General features: G+C 37.2%; 1 protein-coding gene across 1 annotated transcript in view; it reads left to right on the top strand.

Annotated features, from left to right (window-relative positions):
* The window catches only part of LOC102805211 (proton-coupled zinc antiporter SLC30A2-like), a 31,513-nt gene extending 5,368 nt beyond the window's left edge, over positions 1–26,145 (top strand). Inside the window, exons 2-7 of the mRNA XM_085494299.1 lie at positions 3,455–3,601; positions 4,220–4,373; positions 4,518–4,872; positions 23,451–23,556; positions 23,979–24,113; positions 25,846–26,145. Coding sequence (XP_085350425.1) covers positions 3,455–3,601; positions 4,220–4,373; positions 4,518–4,872; positions 23,451–23,556; positions 23,979–24,113; positions 25,846–25,994 — 1,046 coding nt within the window. The 3' untranslated portion in view covers positions 25,995–26,145. The remainder of the gene's footprint in view (positions 1–3,454; positions 3,602–4,219; positions 4,374–4,517; positions 4,873–23,450; positions 23,557–23,978; positions 24,114–25,845) is intronic.
* The last annotated feature ends 375 nt before the right edge of the window (positions 26,146–26,520 follow it).

The following is a 26,520-nucleotide window of genomic DNA, read 5'->3' as shown; positions in this document are numbered from 1 at the left end:
ATTTCCGGAAATGAACCCTAATTTTGGAACCAACAGACAATATTTGAGTCAATTTTCAGTTTTTACTATAAAAAAATGTTTTTTGTCCTAATCTTTTGAAGGAAAGTGAAGATTATAAACAGGACTATTTTGTGAATTTGTGATGAAAAGAGGGAGCTGGTGGTGAAAAAGGTTAATATTCAAGCTGGCTTAGATCTATCTCTGCTTGCTTTCAAAATGCCATGTACTGTGGAATACTTTATTTTCGCTGGAATTAATTTTCACTGAAAAGGCTTTTTGGGCGTTTTGTATGAAATTTATTTTCACTGATTTCTGATGAGTTTAATGTGAAATATAGGAAAAAAAGTATATTCGCTGGATTTTATTTTCACGGAATCATCCCTCCAGCGAAAATAGCGAAAATAAATTCCAAGCGAAAATAAAGTATTCTACAGTATATAAATTATCTAGAGTATTCTACCTAAATATATCTCATATTAATAACATTGATATATACTATAAAAAATAAGTTAGAATTATTGATTAAATTTATGAAAAGGCAATGCTAGATAAAAGCTACCATGTAAGTTAAGTTATGCCCGGATTAGACAGTAACAAACTACTGTTGAATACTTAATTTTAGCTGGAATTAATTTTCGCTGAAGAAACTGTTTGGGTGTTTATTTTTTATTTTTGACGAGTTTAATGTAAAATATATCATTCCTTCAGTGAAAAGTATATAAAAACAACAAAGTGCTTTTTTTTTGCCTACATTTAGTAATTAACATTGTCATCGATTTTGTCCCTAAATTAAATGAGATATGTTTGCTGAGTACAGGATACATTGATCCCTACCCTTAGAATTGACTTTTCAAAAGAGGTAAATTTAGGACAGTATATTTTGAAAGTATCTAAATACTTTCTTTACATTTTCTTTTTTAAACTACTGAGCAATCATTTAATTTCAAAATCTCATAGTAATCAGAATCAGTGAAAGACACAGTCTAAGCAAACTTGAGTTTGAATTTATTTTTTAGTTTAATGTCGAATGCAGACCTTTCAAAGGTTAATATGGTGTTTAGATATCTTTGTTTCATGACCAAAATGACCATCATCAAATGAATACCGGTATAGCACATTATTATGCATGGAAATTTCCAAAAAAAATACTCTGGTGTTTGTTGAATTCAGCGCCATGTGTTGATGCCATTACGACTATACATTTTGTTTGATCTTTCTTTGTCCTGTCTTTTTGTGGTTTCACATGGTGTATTACAAATGAATGATGTAGTTGACACACTGCAAATATCATTAATACATTGTTACCATTAATCCATTCACTGTAAAACATATGTTGATTGTTTTTACACCATCTGGTGTAACACTTGTTACCAACAGTAATATATATTTATCAAATTATTCAGGTTCCTATGCTACAATCATCTAATTGCCATATGGTGTCAAAACATTGTGATATGGAGGCAACCAGGAATAAATTCATGCCAGAGAAAATGTAATAATGAGAGATTAAGTAGTCCAGCTTGCTGTGTGCATTGCATTGCTTCAGTGTAGATTAGAACTGAATTAATGTGTGTGTGTGTGTGTGTCGAACACAGCAGTAGTAGATGAGAGGACTACAAACATTGTCTTGCTATAAGTAATCAGCTACCATCATTGAAAAAAAATATGATAAAATTACACTCTAAAATAGTTTCCTACCTTTGTTACCAAATTACCTCTACAGCTCATGTAACCTACAATTTTGATTACCGGTAGTAGGTACTGAACTATTTTTGGGTGTGGGCGGGCGGGGCGGGGCGGGGGGTCTATCTAAATACTTTTACTCTGATATAACGTTACTTATTTTGAAGAACTAATATGAATTACTTTAATAATAAAATGACTATATTTATATATTCAAAAAACATGGCAACTCAGGTTCAACTGCTTTCCAAGATTGCTATCAGCTGGCTTTACCTTTACTTAAAAACTTAAAGTAAATATCATTGTCATCATCAATTTCAACTTGATAATAATAATAATAATAATATTAGGTTATTACAAGGATACCTGAAAGTATGCACTCAGACAGTACAGCGAAAGTATCGACCGACGACGACGATGTACTGTCTGAGTGCATACTTTGAGGTATGCTCGTAGTAACCTTATTATTATACATCTTTTCCTTCCGAGGATACATCATGGGAATGCCAAAATCCAAAAAGTTTAGAACAGAATCAGCTTCTCTGTGTGGAGTCTGGTCAAACTCTAGTGGCAGCCATTTTTGTTTTTATTATTAGAGGATGCTTACGCACATAATCACTCCATATTTGGAATTTGCATTTTCTAATATGGTAGGATGAAAATACCCCGTAAAATACCACAAAATTAGGGCATGCTGTAACTTATGGCATTGCGATGACAGATGTATATTAATAATAATTAATGATAGTCCTAAGCTCAGAAGAAAAATGGTTTGATAAGCTAATGAGAGAGAACTTAAAAGTTAACTTAAAAAAAACAGAGGTCAACAGTTACATTTGTAGTCTGGGTATTTTAAGGATGCTGGTCTTAAATCTCATGACAATGATTTATTATGCACTCTCATATATATATTTCCATGGTAACATGAAATTATTCTGTTGCTTGTTACTGCAGCATCGGCAAAATGATAGAGAGCGCTATTACGCAGTTACATGCATCTTTAAAAAAAAAAAAATAATATAACAAGCCATACATTCTTACAGGTGATGGTAGAGGGCGCTGTTATGTTATCAGAGTTAGCAGTTTAACAATTAAGATTATTGTTTGAATCTTTGCTTTCTTACAAACACTGATAGAGGGCGCTGTTATGTTATCAGAGTTAGCAGTTTAACAATTAAGATTATTGTTTGAATCTTTGCTTTCTTACAAACACTGATAGAGGGCGCTATCAGGGGTTTTTCTAGAAAAACACTGCAAGAGGGAGCACTGCAATTCAATGGCACCACCAAGTTGGGGAGATAGAGTTCTCCCTACCAGGGATAATTCTAAGTTAAAATGGAGCATTCTATGACTTCCTTGGGGACAAAATTACTATAATTACAGTAGAAGACTGTGGCCACATGTGATCTCTGGTCAATCAGAATTTTATGGTTGCCAGAGGATCTGTTTCCCAGGGTAAGGGGGCGCATGGCCATGGCATAAGGGTGCTGCGCCTCTGTTCCCTTGTTTAAAAAAATCCCTCTGCTATTATGAGGTTATTATGAGAATACACCTCAAGAATGCACGTAGGTGATTGTTGACCGTCGACTTGTAGCGCAGGACAATTCTACCTGATTTGCAAGTGATAACAGCTGGAAATGGAAATGTGTTGCAACAACCTAATTTTTATTTTTATTTCTCATAATGAATTCTGTTATCAATATATTAATTCTGTTTTCAAAATTATTCTCAGCATTATTAAGTTTATATTTGGTGTGTTTTTTTTTTCCAGGTGGTTACTTTGCCAACAGTCTTGCTATCATGACAGATGCTGCTCACATGCTGAGTGACTTTGCTAGTTTTCTTATCAGTCTATTTGCATTATGGGTGGCTACTAGACCAGCCACTAGAAGAATGTCATTTGGTTACCATAGAGCTGGTAAGTCTGTATACACACCTAATTAGCATATCAGTCTATTTGCATTATGGGTAGCTACTAGACCAGCCACTAGAAGAATGTCATTTGGTTACCATAGAGCTGGTAAGTCTGTATACACACCTAATTAGCATATCAGTCTATTTGCATTATGGGTAGCTACTAGACCAGCCACTAGAAGAATGTCATTTGGTTACCATAGAGCTGGTAAGTCTGTATACACACCTAATTAGCATATCAGTCTATTTGCATTATGGGTAGCTACTAGACCAGCCACTAGAAGAATGTCATTTGGTTACCATAGAGCTGGTAAGTCTGTATACACACCTAATTAGCACATCAGTCTATTTGCATTATGGGTAGCTACTAGACCAGCCACTAGAAGAATGTCATTTGGTTACCATAGAGCTGGTAAGTCTGTATACACACCTAATTAGCATATCAGTCTATTTGCATTATGGGTAGCTACTAGACCAGCCACTAGAAGAATGTCATTTGGTTACCATAGAGCTGGTAAGTCTGTATACACACCTAATTAGCATATCAGTCTATTTGCATTATGGGTTGATACAATGTCTCATGTTTAGCAACAAATTAACCTAACCTTCTTTCTCTTTACAGAGGTGATTGGTGCTGTAGTGAGTGTGCTCATCATTTGGATACTGACTGGTGTATTGGTCTATATGGCAATACAACGTTGTATAGACCAGGATTATGTAATTAATGCAGATATTATGATATTAACAGCTGGCTGTGGTGTCGCTGTCAATATATTGTAAGTTACTAATTCATATCTGAATACTGACTGGTGTATTGGTCTATATGGCAATACAACGTTGTATAGACCAGGATTATGTAATTAATGCAGATATTATACTATAATCTTTCCTTGTTTTTTTTTTGTGTGTTTTTATTTCAGCCTCGGGTGCGTTCTTCATCAGGCAGGTCATGGCCATAGCCATGGAGGCATGGGTCAAAGTTCACACAGCCATGGAAACACAGATCGTAGTTCACACAGTCGCAGTTCAAATGTCACTGAGTCACAAAATGGTGCAAACTATGCTGTGTCCCATAGCAACAGTGCCAACCAATCAGATTCGCTTGTTATAAATGACTGTGAAAAGTCTTTAACTGTGAGTGAGAATAGTTCGACAGACGCACAGACAAAAAAAGAAAAAAGGAACATTAATGTGCGAGCAGCATTCATCCACGTATTAGGGGACCTTATACAGAGTATAGGAGTTCTTATAGCAGCGTATATTATTAAATATCAGGTAAGTGAAATAATAAAGTCTGTATCTGAGAAACATACATGTATTAGGAGACCTTATACAGAGTAATATAAGGTTATTACTCGGATACCTCAAAGTATGCATGAAGACAGTACAGCAGCAGTATCAACTGACGCGCAGCGAAGGCCGATGCGACAGCGTACTGTCTGAGTGCATATTTTAAGGTATCTTTGTAATAACCTTATTATTATTATTATTATACATCTCTTCCTACCAAGGATGCATTATGGGAATGCCAAAACCCAAAAAGTTTAGAGCAGAATCAGCAAACTTCTTTGTATAGAGTCTGGTCAAACCCTGGTGGCAGTCATGTTTGTTTTTATTATTAGAGGACGCTTACGTGTGTAATCATTCCATATTTGGAATTTGCATCTTCTAATATGGTATGATGAAAATACCCCGTAAAATACCGCAAAATTACGGCAGCAGGAAAAGCCATATAATATATACCACTAATAAGGTCGTCACAAGAATTCCGAAAAAGTATGCACTCAGGCATTATGGGATCGCATCAACATTTGCCACACGTCAGCCAGTATAATCGCTTAATGTCTTTGTTCATACTTTGTGTAATTCTAGTGATAATCTGCATTTTTTGAGTACATTGTGTCTTTATTGTTTTATTCTTCATCATAATTTCATGAACACTTGTCACACAAGTCTGATGTTCTATGTGTGTGTGTGTGTGTGTGTGTGTGTTTGATGCACTTACCTTGTTCACAATTGTGCTTCTGTTTGGGTCACCTTTCTGACCTTCCTACGTTGTTCATTTTATTTCACAATTGTGCTTCTGTTTGGGTCACCTTTCTGACCTTCCTACGTTGTTCATTTTATTTCACAATTGTGCTTCTGTTTGGGATACCTTTCTGACCTTCCTACGTTGTTCATTTTATTTCACAATTGTGCTTCTGTTTGGGATACCTTTCTGAACTTCCTACGTTGTTCATTTCATTTCACAATTGTGCTTCTGTTTGGGTCACCTTTCTGACCTTCCTACGTTGTTCATTTTATTGTTTGGGTCACCTTTCTGACCTTCCTACGTTGTTCATTTTATTTCACAATTGTGCTTCTGTTTGGGATACCTTTCTGACCTTCCTACGTTGTTCATTTTATTTCACAATTGTGCTTCTGTTTGGAATACCATTCTGACCTTCCTACGTTGTTCATTTTATTTCACAATTGTGCTTCTGTTTGGGTCACCTTTCTGACCTTCCTACGTTGTTCATTTCATTTCACAATTGTGCTTCTGTTTGGGTCACCTTTCTGACCTTCCTACGTTGTTCATTTCATTTCACAATTGTGCTTCTGTTTGGGTCACCTTTCTGACCTTCCTATGTTGTTCATTTTATTTCACAATTGTGCTTCTGTTTGGGTCACCTTTCTGACCTTCCTACGTTGTTCATTTTATTTCACAATTGTGCTTCTGTTTGGGATACCTTTCTGACCTTCCTATGTTGTTCATTTAATTCACAATTGTGCTTCTGTTTGGGATACCTTTCTGACCTTCCTACGTTGTTCATTTTATTTCACAATTGTGCTTCTGTTTGGAATACCTTTCTGACCTTCCTACATTGTTCATTTTATTTCACAATTGTGCTTCTGTTTGGGTCACCTTTCTGACCTTCCTACGTTGTTCATTTCATTTCACAATTGTGCTTCTGTTTGAGATACCTTTCTGACCTTCCTACGTTGTTAATTTTATTTCACAATTGTGCTTCTGTTTGGGTCACCTTTCTGACCTTCCTACGTTGTTCATTTTATTTCACAATTGTGCTTCTATTTGGGATACCTTTCTGACCTTCCTACGTTGTTCATTTTATTTCACAATTGTGCTTCTGTTTGGGATACCTTTCTGACCTTCCTACGTTGTTCATTTTATTTCACAATTGTGCTTCTGTTTGGGATACCTTTCTGACCTTCCTACGTTGTTCATTTCATTTCACAATTGTGCTTCTGTTTGGGATACCTTTCTGACCTTCCTACGTTGTTCATTTTATTTCACATTTGTGCTTCTGTTTGGGATACCTTTCTGACCTTCCTACGTTGTTCATTTTATTTCACAATTGTGCTTCTGTTTGGGATACCTTTCTGACCTTCCTACGTTGTTCATTTTATTTCACAATTGTGCTTCTGTTTGGGTTACCTTTCTGACCTTCCTACGTTGTTCATTTTATTTCACAATTGTGCTTCTGTTTGGGATACCTTTCTGACCTTCCTACGTTGTTCATTTTATTTCACAATTGTGCTTCTGTTTGGGATACCTTTCTGACCTTCCTACGTTGTTCATTTTATTTCACAATTGTGCTTCTGTTTGGGATACCTTTCTGACCTTCCTACGTTGTTCATTTTATTTCACAATTGTGCTTCTGTTTGGGATACCTTTCTGACCTTCCTACGTTGTTCATTTTATTTCACAATTGTGCTTCTGTTTGGGTTACCTTTCTGACCTTCCTATGTTGTTCATTTTATTTCACAATTGTGCTTCTGTTTGGGATACCTTTCTGACCTTCCTACGTTCATTTCATTTCACAATTGTGCTTCTGTTTGGGTCACCTTTCTGACCTTCCTATGTTGTTCATTTTATTTCACAATTGTGCTTCTGTTTGGGATACCTTTCTGACCTTCCTACGTTGTTCATTTTATTTCACAATTGTGCTTCTGTTTGGGATACCTTTCTGACCTTCCTACGTTGTTCATTTTATTTCACAATTGTGCTTCTGTTTGGGATACCTTTCTGACCTTCCTATGTTGTTCATTTCATTTCACAATTGTGCTTCTGTTTGGGTTACCTTTCTGACCTTCCTACGTTGTTCATTTTATTTCACAATTGTGCTTCTGTTTGGTATACATTTCTGACCTTCCTACGTTGTCCATTTCATTTCACAATTGTGCTTCTGTTTGGGATACCTTTCTGACCTTCCTACGTTGTTCATTTTATTTCACAATTGTGCTTCTGTTTGGGATACCTTTCTGACCTTCCTATGTTGTTCATTTTATTTCACAGATGTGCTTCTGTTTGGGATACCTTTCTGACCTTCCTACATTGTTCATTTTATTTCACAATTGTGCTTCTGTTTGGGATACCTTTCTGACCTTCCTACGTTGTTCATTTTATTTCACAATTGTGCTTCTGTTTGGGATACCTTTCTGACCTTCCTACGTTGTTCATTTTTTTTCACAATTGTGCTTCTGTTTGGGATACCTTTCTGACCTTCCTACGTTGTTCATTTTATTGTTTGGGTCACCTTTCTGACCTTCCTACATTGTTCATTTTATTTCACAATTGTGCTTCTGTTTGGGTTACCTTTCTGACCTTCCTACGTTGTTCATTTTATTTCACAATTGTGCTTCTGTTTGGGATACCTTTCTGACCTTCCTACGTTGTTCATTTTATTTCACAATTGTGCTTCTGTTTGGAATACCTTTCTGACCTTCCTACGTTGTTCATTTCATTTCACAATTGTGCTTCTGTTTGGGATACCTTTCTGACCTTCCTACGTTGTTCATTTTATTTCACAATTGTGCTTCTGTTTGGGTTACCTGTCTGACCTTACGTTGTTCATTTGATTTCACAATTGTGCTTCTGTTTGGGATACCTTTCTGACCTTCCTACGTTGTTCATTTTATTTCACAATTGTGCTTCTGTTTGGGTTACCTTTCTGACCTTCCTACGTTGTTCAGTTTATTTCACAATTGTGCTTCTGTTTTGGTTACCTTTCTGACCTTCCTACGTTGTTCATTTTATTTCACAATTGTGCTTCTGTTTGGGTCACCTTTCTGACCTTCCTACGTTGTTCATTTTATTTCACAATTGTGCTTCTGTTTGGGATACCTTTCTGACCTTCCTACATTGTTCATTTTATTTCACAATTGTGCTTCTGTTTGGGATACCTTTCTGACCTTCCTATGTTGTTCATTTTATTTCACAATTGTGCTTCTGTTTGGGATACCTTTCTGACCTTCCTACGTTGTTCATTTTATTTCACAATTGTGCTTCTGTTTGGGATACCTTTCTGACCTTCCTATGTTGTTCATTTTATTTCACAATTGTGCTTCTGTTTGGGATACCTTTCTGACCTTCCTCTGTTGTTCATTTTATTTCACAATTGTGCTTCTGTTTGGGTCACCTTTCTGACCTTCCTATGTTGTTCATTTTATTTCACAGATGTGCTTCTGTTTGGGTTACCTTTCTGACCTTCCTACGTTGTTCATTTTATTTCACAATTGTGCTTCTGTTTGGTATACCTTTCTGACCTTCCTACGTTGTTCATTTTATTTCACAATTGTGCTTCTGTTTGGGATACCTTTCTGACCTTCCTACGTTGTTCATTTTATTTCACAATTGTGCTTCTGTTTGGGATACCTTTCTGACCTTCCTACGTTGTGTCCATTTCATTTCACAATTGTGCTTCTGTTTGGGATACCTTTCTGACCTTTCTACGTTGTTCATTTTATTTCACAATTGTGCTTCTGTTTGGAATACCTTTCTGACCTTCCTACGTTGTTCATTTTATTTCACAATTGTGCTTCTGTTTGGGATACCTTTCTGACCTTCCTACGTTGTCCATTTCATTTCACAATTGTGCTTCTGTTTGGGATACCTTTCTGACCTTCCTACGTTGTTCATTTTATTTCACAATTGTGCTTCTGTTTGGGTCACCTTTCTGACCTTCCTACGTTGTTCATTTTATTTCACAATTGTGCTTCTGTTTGGGTTACCTTTCTGACCTTCCTACATTGTTCATTTTATTGTTTGGGTCACCTTTCTGACCTTCCTACGTTGTTCATTTTATTTCACAATTGTGCTTCTGTTTGGGTCACCTTTCTGACCTTCCTACGTTGTCCATTTTATTTCACAATTGTGCTTCTGTTTGGGTCACCTTTCTGACCTTCCTACGTTGTTCATTTTATTTCACAATTGTGCTTCTGTTTGGGATACCTTTCTGACCTTCCTATGTTGTTCATTTTATTTCACAATTGTGCTTCTGTTTGGGATACCTTTCTGACCTTCCTACGTTGTCCATTTTATTTCACAATTGTGCTTCTGTTTGGGTCACCTTTCTGATCTTCCTATGTTGTTCATTTTATTTCACAATTGTGCTTCTGTTTGGGTCACCTTTCTGACCTTCCTACGTTGTTCATTTTATTTCACAATTGTGCTTCTGTTTGGGTCACCTTTCTGACCTTCCTATGTTGTTCATTTTATTTCACAATTGTGCTTCTGTTTGGGATACCTTTCTGACCTTCCTACGTTGTTCATTTTATTTCACAATTGTGCTTCTGTTTGTGTCACCTTTCTGACCTTCCTACGTTGTTCATTTTATTTCACAATTGTGCTTCTGTTTGGGTCACCTTTCTGACCTTCCTACGTTGTTCATTTAATTCACAATTGTGCTTCTGTTTGGGTCACCTTTCTGACCTTCCTACGTTGTCCATTTTATTTCACAATTGTGCTTCTGTTTGGGTCACCTTTCTGACCTTCCTACGTTGTTCATTTAATTCACAATTGTGCTTCTGTTTGGGTCACCTTTCTGGCCTTCCTACGTTGTTCATTTTATTTCACAATTGTGCTTCTGTTTGGGTCACCTTTCTGACCTTCCTACGTTGTCCATTTTATTTCACAATTGTGCTTCTGTTTGGGTCACCTTTCTGACCTTCCTACGTTGTCCATTTTAATTCACAATTGTGCTTCTGTTTGGGTCACCTTTCTGACCTTCCTACGTTGTTCATTTTATTTCACAATTGTGCTTCTGTTTGGGCTACCTTTCTGACCTTCTTACGTTGTTCATTTTATTTCACAATTGTGCTTCTGTTTGGGATACCTTTCTGACCTTCCTACGTTGTCCATTTTATTTCACAATTGTGCTTCTGTTTGGGTCACCTTTCTGACCTTCCTACGTTGTTCATTTTATTTCACAATTGTGCTTCTGTTTGGAATACCTTTCTGACCTTCCTACGTTGTTCATTTCATTTCACAATTGTGTTTCTGTTTGGGCTACCTTTCTGACCTTCCTACGTTGTTCATTTTATTTCACAATTGTGCTTCTGTTTGGAATACCTTTCTGACCTTCCTACGTTGTTCATTTTATTTCACAATTGTGCTTCTGTTTGGGATACCTTTCTGACCTTCCTACGTTGTCCATTTCATTTCACAATTGTGCTTCTGTTTGGGATACCTTTCTGACCTTCCTACGTTGTTCATTTTATTTCACAATTGTGCTTCTGTTTGGGTCACCTTTCTGACCTTCCTACGTTGTTCATTTTATTTCACAATTGTGCTTCTGTTTGGGTTACCTTTCTGACCTTCCTACATTGTTCATTTTATTGTTTGGGTCACCTTTCTGACCTTCCTACGTTGTTCATTTTATTTCACAATTGTGCTTCTGTTTGGGTCACCTTTCTGACCTTCCTACGTTGTCCATTTTATTTCACAATTGTGCTTCTGTTTGGGTCACCTTTCTGACCTTCCTACGTTGTTCATTTTATTTCACAATTGTGCTTCTGTTTGGGATACCTTTCTGACCTTCCTATGTTGTTCATTTTATTTCACAATTGTGCTTCTGTTTGGGATACCTTTCTGACCTTCCTACGTTGTCCATTTTATTTCACAATTGTGCTTCTGTTTGGGTCACCTTTCTGACCTTCCTATGTTGTTCATTTTATTTCACAATTGTGCTTCTGTTTGGGTCACCTTTCTGACCTTCCTACGTTGTTCATTTTATTTCACAATTGTGCTTCTGTTTGGGTCACCTTTCTGACCTTCCTATGTTGTTCATTTTATTTCACAATTGTGCTTCTGTTTGGGATACCTTTCTGACCTCCCTACGTTGTTCATTTTATTTCACAATTGTGCTTCTGTTTGTGTCACCTTTCTGACCTTCCTACGTTGTTCATTTTATTTCACAATTGTGCTTCTGTTTGGGTTACCTTTCTGACCTTCCTACATTGTCCATTTTATTTCACAATTGTGCTTCTGTTTGGGTCACCTTTCTGACCTTCCTACGTTGTTCATTTAATTCACAATTGTGCTTCTGTTTGGGTCACCTTTCTGACCTTCCTACGTTGTCCATTTTATTTCACAATTGTGCTTCTGTTTGGGTCACCTTTCTGACCTTCCTACGTTGTTCATTTAATTCACAATTGTGCTTCTGTTTGGGTCACCTTTCTGGCCTTCCTACGTTGTTCATTTTATTTCACAATTGTGCTTCTGTTTGGGTCACCTTTCTGACCTTCCTACGTTGTCCATTTTATTTCACAATTGTGCTTCTGTTTGGGTCACCTTTCTGACCTTCCTACGTTGTCCATTTTAATTCACAATTGTGCTTCTGTTTGGGTCACCTTTCTGACCTTCCTACGTTGTTCATTTTATTTCACAATTGTGCTTCTGTTTGGGTCACCTTTCTGACCTTCTTACGTTGTTCATTTTATTTCACAATTGTGCTTCTGTTTGGGATACCTTTCTGACCTTCCTACGTTGTCCATTTTATTTCACAATTGTGCTTCTGTTTGGGTCACCTTTCTGACCTTCCTACGTTGTTCATTTTATTTCACAATTGTGCTTCTGTTTGGAATACCTTTCTGACCTTCCTACGTTGTTCATTTCATTTCACAATTGTGTTTCTGTTTGGGCTACCTTTCTGACCTTCCTACGTTGTTCATTTTATTTCACAATTGTGCTTCTGTTTGGGATACCTTTCTGACCTTCCTATGTTGTTCATTTTATTTCACAATTGTGCTTCTGTTTGGGTCACCTTTCTGACCTTCCTATGTTGTTCATTTTATTTCACAGATGTGCTTCTGTTTGGGTTACCTTTCTGACCTTCCTACGTTGTTCATTTTATTTCACAATTGTGCTTCTGTTTGGGATACCTTTCTGACCTTCCTACGTTGTTCATTTTATTTCACAATTGTGCTTCTGTTTGGGATACCTTTCTGACCTTCCTACGTTGTTCATTTTATTTCACAATTGTGCTTCTGTTTGGGATACCTTTCTGACCTTCCTACGTTGTGTCCATTTCATTTCACAATTGTGCTTCTGTTTGGGATACCTTTCTGACCTTTCTACGTTGTTCATTTTATTTCACAATTGTGCTTCTGTTTGGAATACCTTTCTGACCTTCCTACGTTGTTCATTTTATTTCACAATTGTGCTTCTGTTTGGGATACCTTTCTGACCTTCCTACGTTGTCCATTTCATTTCACAATTGTGCTTCTGTTTGGGATACCTTTCTGACCTTCCTACGTTGTTCATTTTATTTCACAATTGTGCTTCTGTTTGGGTCACCTTTCTGACCTTCCTACGTTGTTCATTTTATTTCACAATTGTGCTTCTGTTTGGGTTACCTTTCTGACCATCCTACATTGTTCATTTTATTGTTTGGGTCACCTTTCTGACCTTCCTACGTTGTTCATTTTATTTCACAATTGTGCTTCTGTTTGGGTCACCTTTCTGACCTTCCTACGTTGTCCATTTTATTTCACAATTGTGCTTCTGTTTGGGTCACCTTTCTGACCTTCCTACGTTGTTCATTTTATTTCACAATTGTGCTTCTGTTTGGGATACCTTTCTGACCTTCCTATGTTGTTCATTTTATTTCACAATTGTGCTTCTGTTTGGGATACCTTTCTGACCTTCCTACGTTGTCCATTTTATTTCACAATTGTGCTTCTGTTTGGGTCACCTTTCTGACCTTCCTATGTTGTTCATTTTATTTCACAATTGTGCTTCTGTTTGGGTCACCTTTCTGACCTTCCTACGTTGTTCATTTTATTTCACAATTGTGCTTCTGTTTGGGTCACCTTTCTGACCTTCCTATGTTGTTCATTTTATTTCACAATTGTGCTTCTGTTTGGGATACCTTTCTGACCTTCTTACGTTGTTCATTTTATTTCACAATTGTGCTTCTGTTTGTGTCACCTTTCTGACCTTCCTACGTTGTTCATTTTATTTCACAATTGTGCTTCTGTTTGGGTTACCTTTCTGACCTTCCTACATTGCCCATTTTATTTCACAATTGTGCTTCTGTTTGGGTCACCTTTCTGACCTTCCTACGTTGTTCATTTAATTCACAATTGTGCTTCTGTTTGGGTCACCTTTCTGACCTTCCTACGTTGTCCATTTTATTTCACAATTGTGCTTCTGTTTGGGTCACCTTTCTGACCTTCCTACGTTGTTCATTTAATTCACAATTGTGCTTCTGTTTGGGTCACCTTTCTGGCCTTCCTACGTTGTTCATTTTATTTCACAATTGTGCTTCTGTTTGGGTCACCTTTCTGACCTTCCTACGTTGTCCATTTTATTTCACAATTGTGCTTCTGTTTGGGTCACCTTTCTGACCTTCCTACGTTGTCCATTTTAATTCACAATTGTGCTTCTGTTTGGGTCACCTTTCTGACCTTCCTACGTTGTTCATTTTATTTCACAATTGTGCTTCTGTTTGGGTCACCTTTCTGACCTTCTTACGTTGTTCATTTTATTTCACAATTGTGCTTCTGTTTGGGATACCTTTCTGACCTTCCTACGTTGTCCATTTTATTTCACAATTGTGCTTCTGTTTGGGTCACCTTTCTGACCTTCCTACGTTGTTCATTTTATTTCACAATTGTGCTTCTGTTTGGAATACCTTTCTGACCTTCCTACGTTGTTCATTTCATTTCACAATTGTGTTTCTGTTTGGGCTACCTTTCTGACCTTCCTACGTTGTTCATTTTATTTCACAATTGTGCTTCTGTTTGGAATACCTTTCTGACCTTCCTACATTGTTCATTTCATTTCACAATTGTGTTTCTGTTTGGGTTACCTTTCTGACCTTCCTACATGTACGTTGTTCATTTAATTCACAATTGTGCTTCTGTTTGGATCACCTTTCTGACCTTCCTAAGTTGTTCATTTAATTCACTATTGTGCTTCTGTTTGGGATACCTTTCTGACCTTCCTACGTTGTCCATTTTATTTCACAATTGTGCTTCTGTTTGGGATACCTCTCTGACCTTCCTACGTTGTTCATTTTATTTCACAATTGTGCTTCTGTTTGGGTCACCTTTCTGACCTTCCTACGTTGTTCATTTTATTTCACAATTGTGCTTCTGTTTGGGTTACCTTTCTGACCTTCCTACGTTGTTCATTTTATTTCGCAATTGTGCTTCTGTTTGGGTCACCTTTCTGACCTTCCTACGTTGTTCATTTTATTTCACAATTGTGCTTCTGTTTGGGATACCTTTCTGACCTTCCTATGTTGTTCATTTTATTTCACAATTGTGCTTCTGTTTGGGATACCTTTCTGACCTTCCTATGTTGTTCATTTTATTTCACAATTGTGCTTCTGTTTGGGTCACCTTTCTGACCTTCCTATGTTGTTCATTTTATTTCACAGATGTGCTTCTGTTTGGGTTACCTTTCTGACCTTCCTACGTTGTTCATTTTATTTCACAATTGTGCTTCTGTTTGGGATACCTTTCTGACCTTCCTACGTTGTTCATTTTATTTCACAATTGTGCTTCTGTTTGGGATACCTTTCTGACCTTCCTACGTTGTTCATTTTATTTCACAATTGTGCTTCTGTTTGGGATACCTTTCTGACCTTCCTACGTTGTGTCCATTTCATTTCACAATTGTGCTTCTGTTTGGGATACCTTTCTGACCTTTCTACGTTGTTCATTTTATTTCACAATTGTGCTTCTGTTTGGAATACCTTTCTGACCTTCCTACGTTGTTCATTTTATTTCACAATTGTGCTTCTGTTTGGGATACCTTTCTGACCTTCCTACGTTGTCCATTTCATTTCACAATTGTGCTTCTGTTTGGGATACCTTTCTGACCTTCCTACGTTGTTCATTTTATTTCACAATTGTGCTTCTGTTTGGGTCACCTTTCTGACCTTCCTACGTTGTTCATTTTATTTCACAATTGTGCTTCTGTTTGGGTTACCTTTCTGACCATCCTACATTGTTCATTTTATTGTTTGGGTCACCTTTCTGACCTTCCTACGTTGTTCATTTTATTTCACAATTGTGCTTCTGTTTGGGTCACCTTTCTGACCTTCCTACGTTGTCCATTTTATTTCACAATTGTGCTTCTGTTTGGGTCACCTTTCTGACCTTCCTACGTTGTTCATTTTATTTCACAATTGTGCTTCTGTTTGGGATACCTTTCTGACCTTCCTATGTTGTTCATTTTATTTCACAATTGTGCTTCTGTTTGGGATACCTTTCTGACCTTCCTACGTTGTCCATTTTATTTCACAATTGTGCTTCTGTTTGGGTCACCTTTCTGACCTTCCTATGTTGTTCATTTTATTTCACAATTGTGCTTCTGTTTGGGTCACCTTTCTGACCTTCCTACGTTGTTCATTTTATTTCACAATTGTGCTTCTGTTTGGGTCACCTTTCTGACCTTCCTATGTTGTTCATTTTATTTCACAATTGTGCTTCTGTTTGGGATACCTTTCTGACCTTCTTACGTTGTTCATTTTATTTCACAATTGTGCTTCTGTTTGTGTCACCTTTCTGACCTTCCTACGTTGTTCATTTTATTTCACAATTGTGCTTCTGTTTGGGTTACCTTTCTGACCTTCCTACATTGCCCATTTTATTTCACAATTGTGCTTCTGTTTGGGTCACCTTTCTGACCTTCCTACGTTGTTCATTTAATTCACAATTGTGCTTCTGTTTGGGTCACCTTTCTGACCTTCCTACGTTGTCCATTTTATTTCACAATTGTGCTTCTGTTTGGGTCACCTTTCTGACCTTCCTACGTTGTTCATTTAATTCACAATTGTGCTTCTGTTTGGGTCACCTTTCTGGCCTTCCTACGTTGTTCATTTTATTTCACAATTGTGCTTCTGTTTGGGTCACCTTTCTGACCTTCCTACGTTGTCCATTTTATTTCACAATTGTGCTTCTGTTTGGGTCACCTTTCTGACCTTCCTACGTTGTCCATTTTAATTCACAATTGTGCTTCTGTTTGGGTCACCTTTCTGACCTTCCTACGTTGTTCATTTTATTTCACAATTGTGCTTCTGTTTGGGTCACCTTTCTGACCTTCTTACGTTGTTCATTTTATTTCACAATTGTGCTTCTGTTTGGGATACCTTTCTGACCTTCCTACGTTGTCCATTTTATTTCACAATTGTGCTTCTGTTTGGGTCACCTTTCTGACCTTCCTACGTTGTTCATTTTATTTCACAATTGTGCTTCTGTTTGGAATACCTTTCTGACCTTCCTACGTTGTTCATTTCATTTCACAATTGTGTTTCTGTTTGGGCTACCTTTCTGACCTTCCTACGTTGTTCATTTTATTTCACAATTGTGCTTCTGTTTGGAATACCTTTCTGACCTTCCTACATTGTTCATTTCATTTCACAATTGTGTTTCTGTTTGGGTTACCTTTCTGACCTTCCTACATGTACGTTGTTCATTTAATTCACAATTGTGCTTCTGTTTGGATCACCTTTCTGACCTTCCTAAGTTGTTCATTTAATTCACTATTGTGCTTCTGTTTGGGATACCTTTCTGACCTTCCTACGTTGTCCATTTTATTTCACAATTGTGCTTCTGTTTGGGATACCTCTCTGACCTTCCTACGTTGTTCATTTTATTTCACAATTGTGCTTCTGTTTGGGTCACCTTTCTGACCTTCCTACGTTGTTCATTTTATTTCACAATTGTGCTTCTGTTTGGGTTACCTTTCTGACCTTCCTACATTGTCCATTTTATTTCACAATTGTGCTTCTGTTTGGGTCACCTTTCTGACCTTCCTACGTTGTCCATTTTAATTCACAATTGTGCTTCTGTTTGGGTCACCTTTCTGACCTTCCTACGTTGTTCATTTTATTTCACAATTGTGCTTCTGTTTGGGTCACCTTTCTGACCTTCTTACGTTGTTCATTTTATTTCACAATTGTGCTTCTGTTTGGGATACCTTTCTGACCTTCCTACGTTGTTCATTTTATTTCACAATTGTGCTTCTGTTTGGGTCACCTTTCTGACCTTCCTACATTGTTCATTTTATTTCACTATTGTGCTTCTGTTTGGGATACCTTTCTGACCTTCCTACGTTGTCCATTTTATTTCACAATTGTGCTTCTGTTTGGGATACCTCTCTGACCTTCCTACGTTGTTCATTTTATTTCACAATTGTGCTTCTGTTTGGGTCACCTTTCTGACCTTCCTACGTTGTTCATTTTATTTCACAATTGTGCTTCTGTTTGGGTTACCTTTCTGACCTTCCTACGTTGTTCATTTTATTTCACAATTGTGCTTCTGTTTGGGTCACCTTTCTGACCTTCCTACGTTGTTCATTTTATTTCACAATTGTGCTTCTGTTTGGGTCACCTTTCTGACCTTCCTACGTTGTTCATTTTATTTCACAATTGTGCTTCTGTTTGGGTTACCTTTCTGACCTTCCTACGTTGTTCATTTTATTTCACAATTGTGCTTCTGTTTGGGTCACCTTTCTGACCTTCCTACGTTGTTCATTTTATTTCACAATTGTGCTTCTGTTTGGGTTACCTTTCTGACCATCCTACATTGTTCATTTTATTGTTTGGGTCACCTTTCTGACCTTCCTACGTTGTTCATTTTATTTCACAATTGTGCTTCTGTTTGGGTCACCTTTCTGACCTTCCTACGTTGTCCATTTTATTTCACAATTGTGCTTCTGTTTGGGTCACCTTTCTGACCTTCCTACGTTGTTCATTTTATTTCACAATTGTGCTTCTGTTTGGGATACCTTTCTGACCTTCCTATGTTGTTCATTTTATTTCACAATTGTGCTTCTGTTTGGGATACCTTTCTGACCTTCCTACGTTGTCCATTTTATTTCACAATTGTGCTTCTGTTTGGGTCACCTTTCTGACCTTCCTATGTTGTTCATTTTATTTCACAATTGTGCTTCTGTTTGGGTCACCTTTCTGACCTTCCTACGTTGTTCATTTTATTTCACAATTGTGCTTCTGTTTGGGTCACCTTTCTGACCTTCCTATGTTGTTCATTTTATTTCACAATTGTGCTTCTGTTTGGGATACCTTTCTGACCTTCTTACGTTGTTCATTTTATTTCACAATTGTGCTTCTGTTTGTGTCACCTTTCTGACCTTCCTACGTTGTTCATTTTATTTCACAATTGTGCTTCTGTTTGGGTTACCTTTCTGACCTTCCTACATTGCCCATTTTATTTCACAATTGTGCTTCTGTTTGGGTCACCTTTCTGACCTTCCTACGTTGTTCATTTAATTCACAATTGTGCTTCTGTTTGGGTCACCTTTCTGACCTTCCTACGTTGTCCATTTTATTTCACAATTGTGCTTCTGTTTGGGTCACCTTTCTGACCTTCCTACGTTGTTCATTTAATTCACAATTGTGCTTCTGTTTGGGTCACCTTTCTGGCCTTCCTACGTTGTTCATTTTATTTCACAATTGTGCTTCTGTTTGGGTCACCTTTCTGACCTTCCTACGTTGTCCATTTTATTTCACAATTGTGCTTCTGTTTGGGTCACCTTTCTGACCTTCCTACGTTGTCCATTTTAATTCACAATTGTGCTTCTGTTTGGGTCACCTTTCTGACCTTCCTACGTTGTTCATTTTATTTCACAATTGTGCTTCTGTTTGGGTCACCTTTCTGACCTTCTTACGTTGTTCATTTTATTTCACAATTGTGCTTCTGTTTGGGATACCTTTCTGACCTTCCTACGTTGTCCATTTTATTTCACAATTGTGCTTCTGTTTGGGTCACCTTTCTGACCTTCCTACGTTGTTCATTTTATTTCACAATTGTGCTTCTGTTTGGAATACCTTTCTGACCTTCCTACGTTGTTCATTTCATTTCACAATTGTGTTTCTGTTTGGGCTACCTTTCTGACCTTCCTACGTTGTTCATTTTATTTCACAATTGTGCTTCTGTTTGGAATACCTTTCTGACCTTCCTACATTGTTCATTTCATTTCACAATTGTGTTTCTGTTTGGGTTACCTTTCTGACCTTCCTACATGTACGTTGTTCATTTAATTCACAATTGTGCTTCTGTTTGGATCACCTTTCTGACCTTCCTAAGTTGTTCATTTAATTCACTATTGTGCTTCTGTTTGGGATACCTTTCTGACCTTCCTACGTTGTCCATTTTATTTCACAATTGTGCTTCTGTTTGGGATACCTCTCTGACCTTCCTACGTTGTTCATTTTATTTCACAATTGTGCTTCTGTTTGGGTCACCTTTCTGACCTTCCTACGTTGTTCATTTTATTTCACAATTGTGCTTCTGTTTGGGTTACCTTTCTGACCTTCCTACGTTGTTCATTTTATTTCGCAATTGTGCTTCTGTTTGGGTCACCTTTCTGACCTTCCTACGTTGTTCATTTTATTTCACAATTGTGCTTCTGTTTGGGTTACCTTTCTGACCTTCCTACGTTGTCCATTTTATTTCACAATTGTGCTTCTGTTTGGGATACCTTTCTGACCTTCCTACGTTGTTCATTTTATTTCACAATTGTGCTTCTGTTTGGGTCACCTTTCTGACCTTCCTACATTGTTCATTTTATTTCACTATTGTGCTTCTGTTTGGGATACCTTTCTGACCTTCCTACGTTGTCCATTTTATTTCACAATTGTGCTTCTGTTTGGGATACCTCTCTGACCTTCCTACGTTGTTCATTTTATTTCACAATTGTGCTTCTGTTTGGGTCACCTTTCTGACCTTCCTACGTTGTTCATTTTATTTCACAATTGTGCTTCTGTTTGGGTTACCTTTCTGACCTTCCTACGTTGTTCATTTTATTTCACAATTGTGCTTCTGTTTGGGTCACCTTTCTGACCTTCCTACGTTGTTCATTTTATTTCACAATTGTGCTTCTGTTTGGGTTACCTTTCTGACCTTCCTACGTTGTTCATTTTATTTCACAATTGTGCTTCTGTTTGGGTCACCTTTCTGACCTTCCTACGTTGTTCATTTTATTTCACAATTGTGCTTCTGTTTGGGTCACCTTTCTGACCTTCCTATGTTGTTCATTTTATTTCACAATTGTGCTTCTGTTTGGGATACCTTTCTGACCTTCTTACGTTGTTCATTTTATTTCACAATTGTGCTTCTGTTTGTGTCACCTTTCTGACCTTCCTACGTTGTTCATTTTATTTCACAATTGTGCTTCTGTTTGGGTTACCTTTCTGACCTTCCTACATTGTCCATTTTATTTCACAATTGTGCTTCTGTTTGGGTCACCTTTCTGACCTTCCTACGTTGTTCATTTAATTCACAATTGTGCTTCTGTTTGGGTCACCTTTCTGACCTTCCTACGTTGTCCATTTTATTTCACAATTGTGCTTCTGTTTGGGTCACCTTTCTGACCTTCCTACGTTGTTCATTTAATTCACAATTGTGCTTCTGTTTGGGTCACCTTTCTGGCCTTCCTACGTTGTTCATTTTATTTCACAATTGTGCTTCTGTTTGGGTCACCTTTCTGACCTTCCTACGTTGTCCATTTTATTTCACAATTGTGCTTCTGTTTGGGTCACCTTTCTGACCTTCCTACGTTGTCCATTTTAATTCACAATTGTGCTTCTGTTTGGGTCACCTTTCTGACCTTCCTACGTTGTTCATTTTATTTCACAATTGTGCTTCTGTTTGGGTCACCTTTCTGACCTTCTTATGTTGTTCATTTTATTTCACAATTGTGCTTCTGTTTGGGATACCTTTCTGACCTTCCTACGTTGTCCATTTTATTTCACAATTGTGCTTCTGTTTGGGTCACCTTTCTGACCTTCCTACGTTGTTCATTTTATTTCACAATTGTGCTTCTGTTTGGAATACCTTTCTGACCTTCCTACGTTGTTCATTTCATTTCACAATTGTGTTTCTGTTTGGGCTACCTTTCTGACCTTCCTACGTTGTTCATTTTATTTCACAATTGTGCTTCTGTTTGGAATACCTTTCTGACCTTCCTACATTGTTCATTTCATTTCACAATTGTGTTTCTGTTTGGGTTACCTTTCTGACCTTCCTACGTTGTTCATTTAATTCACAATTGTGCTTCTGTTTGGATCACCTTTCTGACCTTCCTAAGTTGTTCATTTAATTCACTATTGTGCTTCTGTTTGGGATACCTTTCTGACCTTCCTACGTTGTCTATTTTATTTCACAATTGTGCTTCTGTTTGGGATACCTCTCTGACCTTCCTACGTTGTTCATTTTATTTCACAATTGTGCTTCTGTTTGGGTCACCTTTCTGACCTTCCTACGTTGTTCATTTTATTTCACAATTGTGCTTCTGTTTGGGTTACCTTTCTGACCTTCCTACGTTGTTCATTTTATTTCGCAATTGTGCTTCTGTTTGGGTCACCTTTCTGACCTTCCTACGTTGTTCATTTTATTTCACAATTGTGCTTCTGTTTGGGTTACCTTTCTGACCTTCCTACGTTGTCCATTTTATTTCACAATTGTGCTTCTGTTTGGGATACCTTTCTGACCTTCCTACGTTGTTCATTTTATTTCACAATTGTGCTTCTGTTTGGGTCACCTTTCTGACCTTCCTACATTGTTCATTTTATTTCACTATTGTGCTTCTGTTTGGGATACCTTTCTGACCTTCCTACGTTGTCCATTTTATTTCACAATTGTGCTTCTGTTTGGGATACCTCTCTGACCTTCCTACGTTGTTCATTTTATTTCACAATTGTGCTTCTGTTTGGGTCACCTTTCTGACCTTCCTACGTTGTTCATTTTATTTCACAATTGTGCTTCTGTTTGGGTTACCTTTCTGACCTTCCTACGTTGTTCATTTTATTTCACAATTGTGCTTCTGTTTGGGTCACCTTTCTGACCTTCCTACGTTGTTCATTTTATTTCACAATTGTGCTTCTGTTTGGGTTACCTTTCTGACCTTCCTACGTTGTTCATTTTATTTCACAATTGTGCTTCTGTTTGGGTTACCTTTCTGACCTTCCTACGTTGTTCATTTTATTTCACAATTGTGCTTCTGTTTGGGTCACCTTTCTGACCTTCCTACGTTGTTCATTTTATTTCACAATTGTGCTTCTGTTTGGGTTACCTTTCTGACCTTCCTACGTTGTTCATTTTATTTCACAATTGTGTTTGTACTCTTCAGGATTTCTTATGTTGTTAATTTGAATGCAATTGTGGGATATTTTTGACAGATCTCTGTTCCTAACATTGTAAAGCCCTTAATGTAATAAATATTTAAATTGTTTTCTATAAAAAATGAACAAGAAGGAGCTCACACAGGCGGAATGACATGGAAAAGCCGTATCGAGAGGTTTTTGCATCGTTTTAACGGTGTATCTATAGCCTTTGACATATTTTTGGAGTAATTTTAATGTATTTGGTGTCCAGACACATTGTCAGGTGGGAATGTTTTCACGGAGAAAAATAAATTTGAGTAAGATTTCATGTAGTACAGCAACACTGAAGTGCGTAGAAATATAGTTCAATCGGCAATTCGGGAAGAGGGCGCCAGCCGAGAGTATCAGGGCACTACGCCCCTGTTCTCTGGTTTAGAAAAAACCCTGGTATCGTTATTGAATAACTAATTATATTTATGTATTTTTCATCAACAGCCAGAAGCTAAAATAGCAGATCCTATATGTACATTTTTATTTTCATTCATGGTTTTATTGACTACGTTAAGTATTTTAAAAGATGCCATGCATGTACTCATGGAAGGTAAGATTTTTAGTCAAAGACCTAAGGGGTCTTTACCTACTTTGATGGAGAGACTAAGGGGTCTCATATGATAGTGTGTTCATTATTTGCTCACGTAAATATAGAACTGCACAGAGTGCTGTCAATCATATGTGGAAAATTTTTCCAACCCCATGGTTTATTCATTAATCAACAAGATTTATTTATGCTAACACTTCACTGAATCATTTTTTATGTTACTAAGGGGTCTTTTTAAGGAAGTTAAGGGGTTTTCACTACATTATTCATGTACTGAATGATAAACTAAGGTGTTTTTCTTTCTTACTTTGTAATGGAGACTAAGGGGTTTTACCTTATATTATGCCATTATTCTCCAGCATTGTTTATGCAGTGTTGCCATGGTAACTGACTAATAATAGATATATGTATTGATTTATTTGTAGGAGCCCCAAAAGACATTGATTTTACTGTAGTGAAAAATGACCTGCTGTCCATAGAGGGCGTTAAGATGGCACATAGTTTACATATATGGTCATTGACAATTGACAAACCTGCTTTAGCTGTACATTTGGCAATAGGTAAGACATTTGTGAATATATCACTCTGTATTAACCTGCTTTAGGTAAGACATCAGTGAATATAGCACTCTGTATTAACCTGCTTTAGGTAAGACAGTGAATATAGCCCTCTGTAAAAATCTGCTTCAGGTAAGACATCAGTGAATATATCCCTCTGTAAAAACCTGCTTCAGGTAAGACATCAGTGAATATAGCCCTCTGTTAAAACCTTTAGCTGTTCATTTGGCAATAGGTAAGACATTTGTGAATATAGCACTCTGTATTAACCTGCTTTAGGTAAGACATCAGTGAATATAGCCCTCTGTATTAACCTGCTTTAGGTAAGACATCAGTGAATATAGCCCTCTGTAAAAACCTGCTTTAGGTAAGACATCAGTGAATATAGCCCTCTGTAAAAACCTGCTTCAGGTAAGACATCAGTGGATATAGCCCTCTGTAAAAACCTGCTTCAGGTAAGACATCAGTGAATATAACCCTCTGTTAAAACCTTTAGCTGTTCATTTGGCAATAGGTAAGACATTTGTGAATATAGCACTCTGTATTAACCTGCTTTAGGTAAGACATCGGTGAATATAGCCTCTATATTAACCTGCTTTGGGTAAGACATCAGTGAATATAGCCCTCTGTAAAAACCTGCTTTAGTTAAGACATCAGTAAATATAGCCCTCTGTAAAAACCTGCTTTAGGTAAGACATCAATGAATATAGCCTTCTGTAAAAACCTGCTTTATCTGTACATTTGGCAATAGGTAAGACATCAGTCAATATATCCCTCTGTAAAAACCTTTAGCTGTTCATTTAGCAATAGGTAAGACATCAGTGAATATAGCCATTTGTAAAAACATGCTTTAGGTAAGACATCAATCAATATAGCCTTCTGTAAAAACCTACTTTAGCTGTTCAATTGGCAATAGGTAATACATCAGGCAATATAGCACTCTGTAAAAATGTTTAACTGTACATTTGGCAATAGGTAAGATATCAGTGAATATAGCCCTTTGTAAAAAACCTGCTTTAGGTAAGACATCAATGAATATATCCCTCTGTAAAAACCTTTAGCTGTACATTTAGCAATAGGTAAGACATCAGTGAATATAGCCCTTTGTAAAAACCTGCTTTAGGTAAGACATCAGTGAATATAGCCCTCTATATAAACCTCCTTTAGGTAAGACATCAGTGAATATAGCCCTTTGTAAAAACCTGCTTTAGGTAAGACATCAGTGAATATAGCCCTCTATATAAACCTGCTTCAGGTAAGACATCAGTGAATATAGCCCTTTGTAAAAACCTGCTTTAGGTAAGACATCAGTGAATATAGCCCTCTATATAAACCTCCTTTAGGTAAGACATCAGTGAATATAGCCCTTTGTAAAAACCTGCTTTAGGTAAGACATCAGTGAATATAGCCCTCTATATAAACCTGCTTCAGGTAAGACATCAGTGAATATAGCCCTTTGTAAAAACCTGCTTTAGGTAAGACATCAGTGAATATAGCCCTCTGTAAAAACCTGCTTTAGGTAAGACATCAATGAATATATCCCTCTATATAAACCTCCTTTAGGTAAGACATCAGTGAATATAGCCCTCTGTAAAAACCTTCAGCTGTACAGCATATTACTGAATACTGGCACAGTTGTGGTATTCTTGTAAATAACCTTATCTCTTAAGATTCAGTGTGTTATTACTATGTTGTTTGAGTTGTAGAATAATTATTGTTTCATGTTTTTTTTTAGATCCCAGTATAGATGAACAGAAAGTGTTACGCAATGCAACGCATATGATACGTACAAAATATCACATAACACGGTCTACAATCCAAGTGGAACATTTTCAGCCATCAGTAATGGCATCCTGTGTAACATGTCAAGGACCGTCAAAATAGACCAACAAGTCTGTCTAGTAAGCCATCACAATGGTCCAACAAGTCTGTCTAGTAAGCCATCACAACGGTCCAACAAGTCTGCCCATCAGCCATCCAATCATGGAGTCTTCTTTACATGTATTTCATAGTAAAATGATGCACGTTGTAACAAGTGGGAGTGAATAACAAATTTTACCCACCAAGCACCATAATGGTCTAACAAGTCATGCTGTTTACATGACAACCTAATAACTTTCACAAAGGTGCATATATTATAAAAAAAATTATCGCAGCTTGTACAAGTCTGGGGGAAGTCATACTATTGTGATGGGTTTTTTAGCTCCGCTGTCGACTTTGTCGAGCGGAGCTTATCATATGAGTGATTGTCCGTCGTCGTCGTCGTCAATGTTTTACTTTTTCGACTTCTTCTTGAAAACTACAAGCCTGAATGCTTTGATACTTGGTGTATATGTACCTTGGGTAGACCTCTCTTAGGTTTGTTCATTTCATGTTGATATCTTCAATTCTCTAATTTTGGTGAATATTT

Source organism: Saccoglossus kowalevskii, chromosome 20 (assembly GCF_978046115.1).
Source record: "Saccoglossus kowalevskii chromosome 20, keSacKowa6.1, whole genome shotgun sequence".
NCBI lineage: Eukaryota > Metazoa > Hemichordata > Enteropneusta > Harrimaniidae > Saccoglossus > Saccoglossus kowalevskii.
Note: the sequence above shows the minus strand (reverse complement) of the source record. Positions and strands in the feature narration are given on the sequence as shown.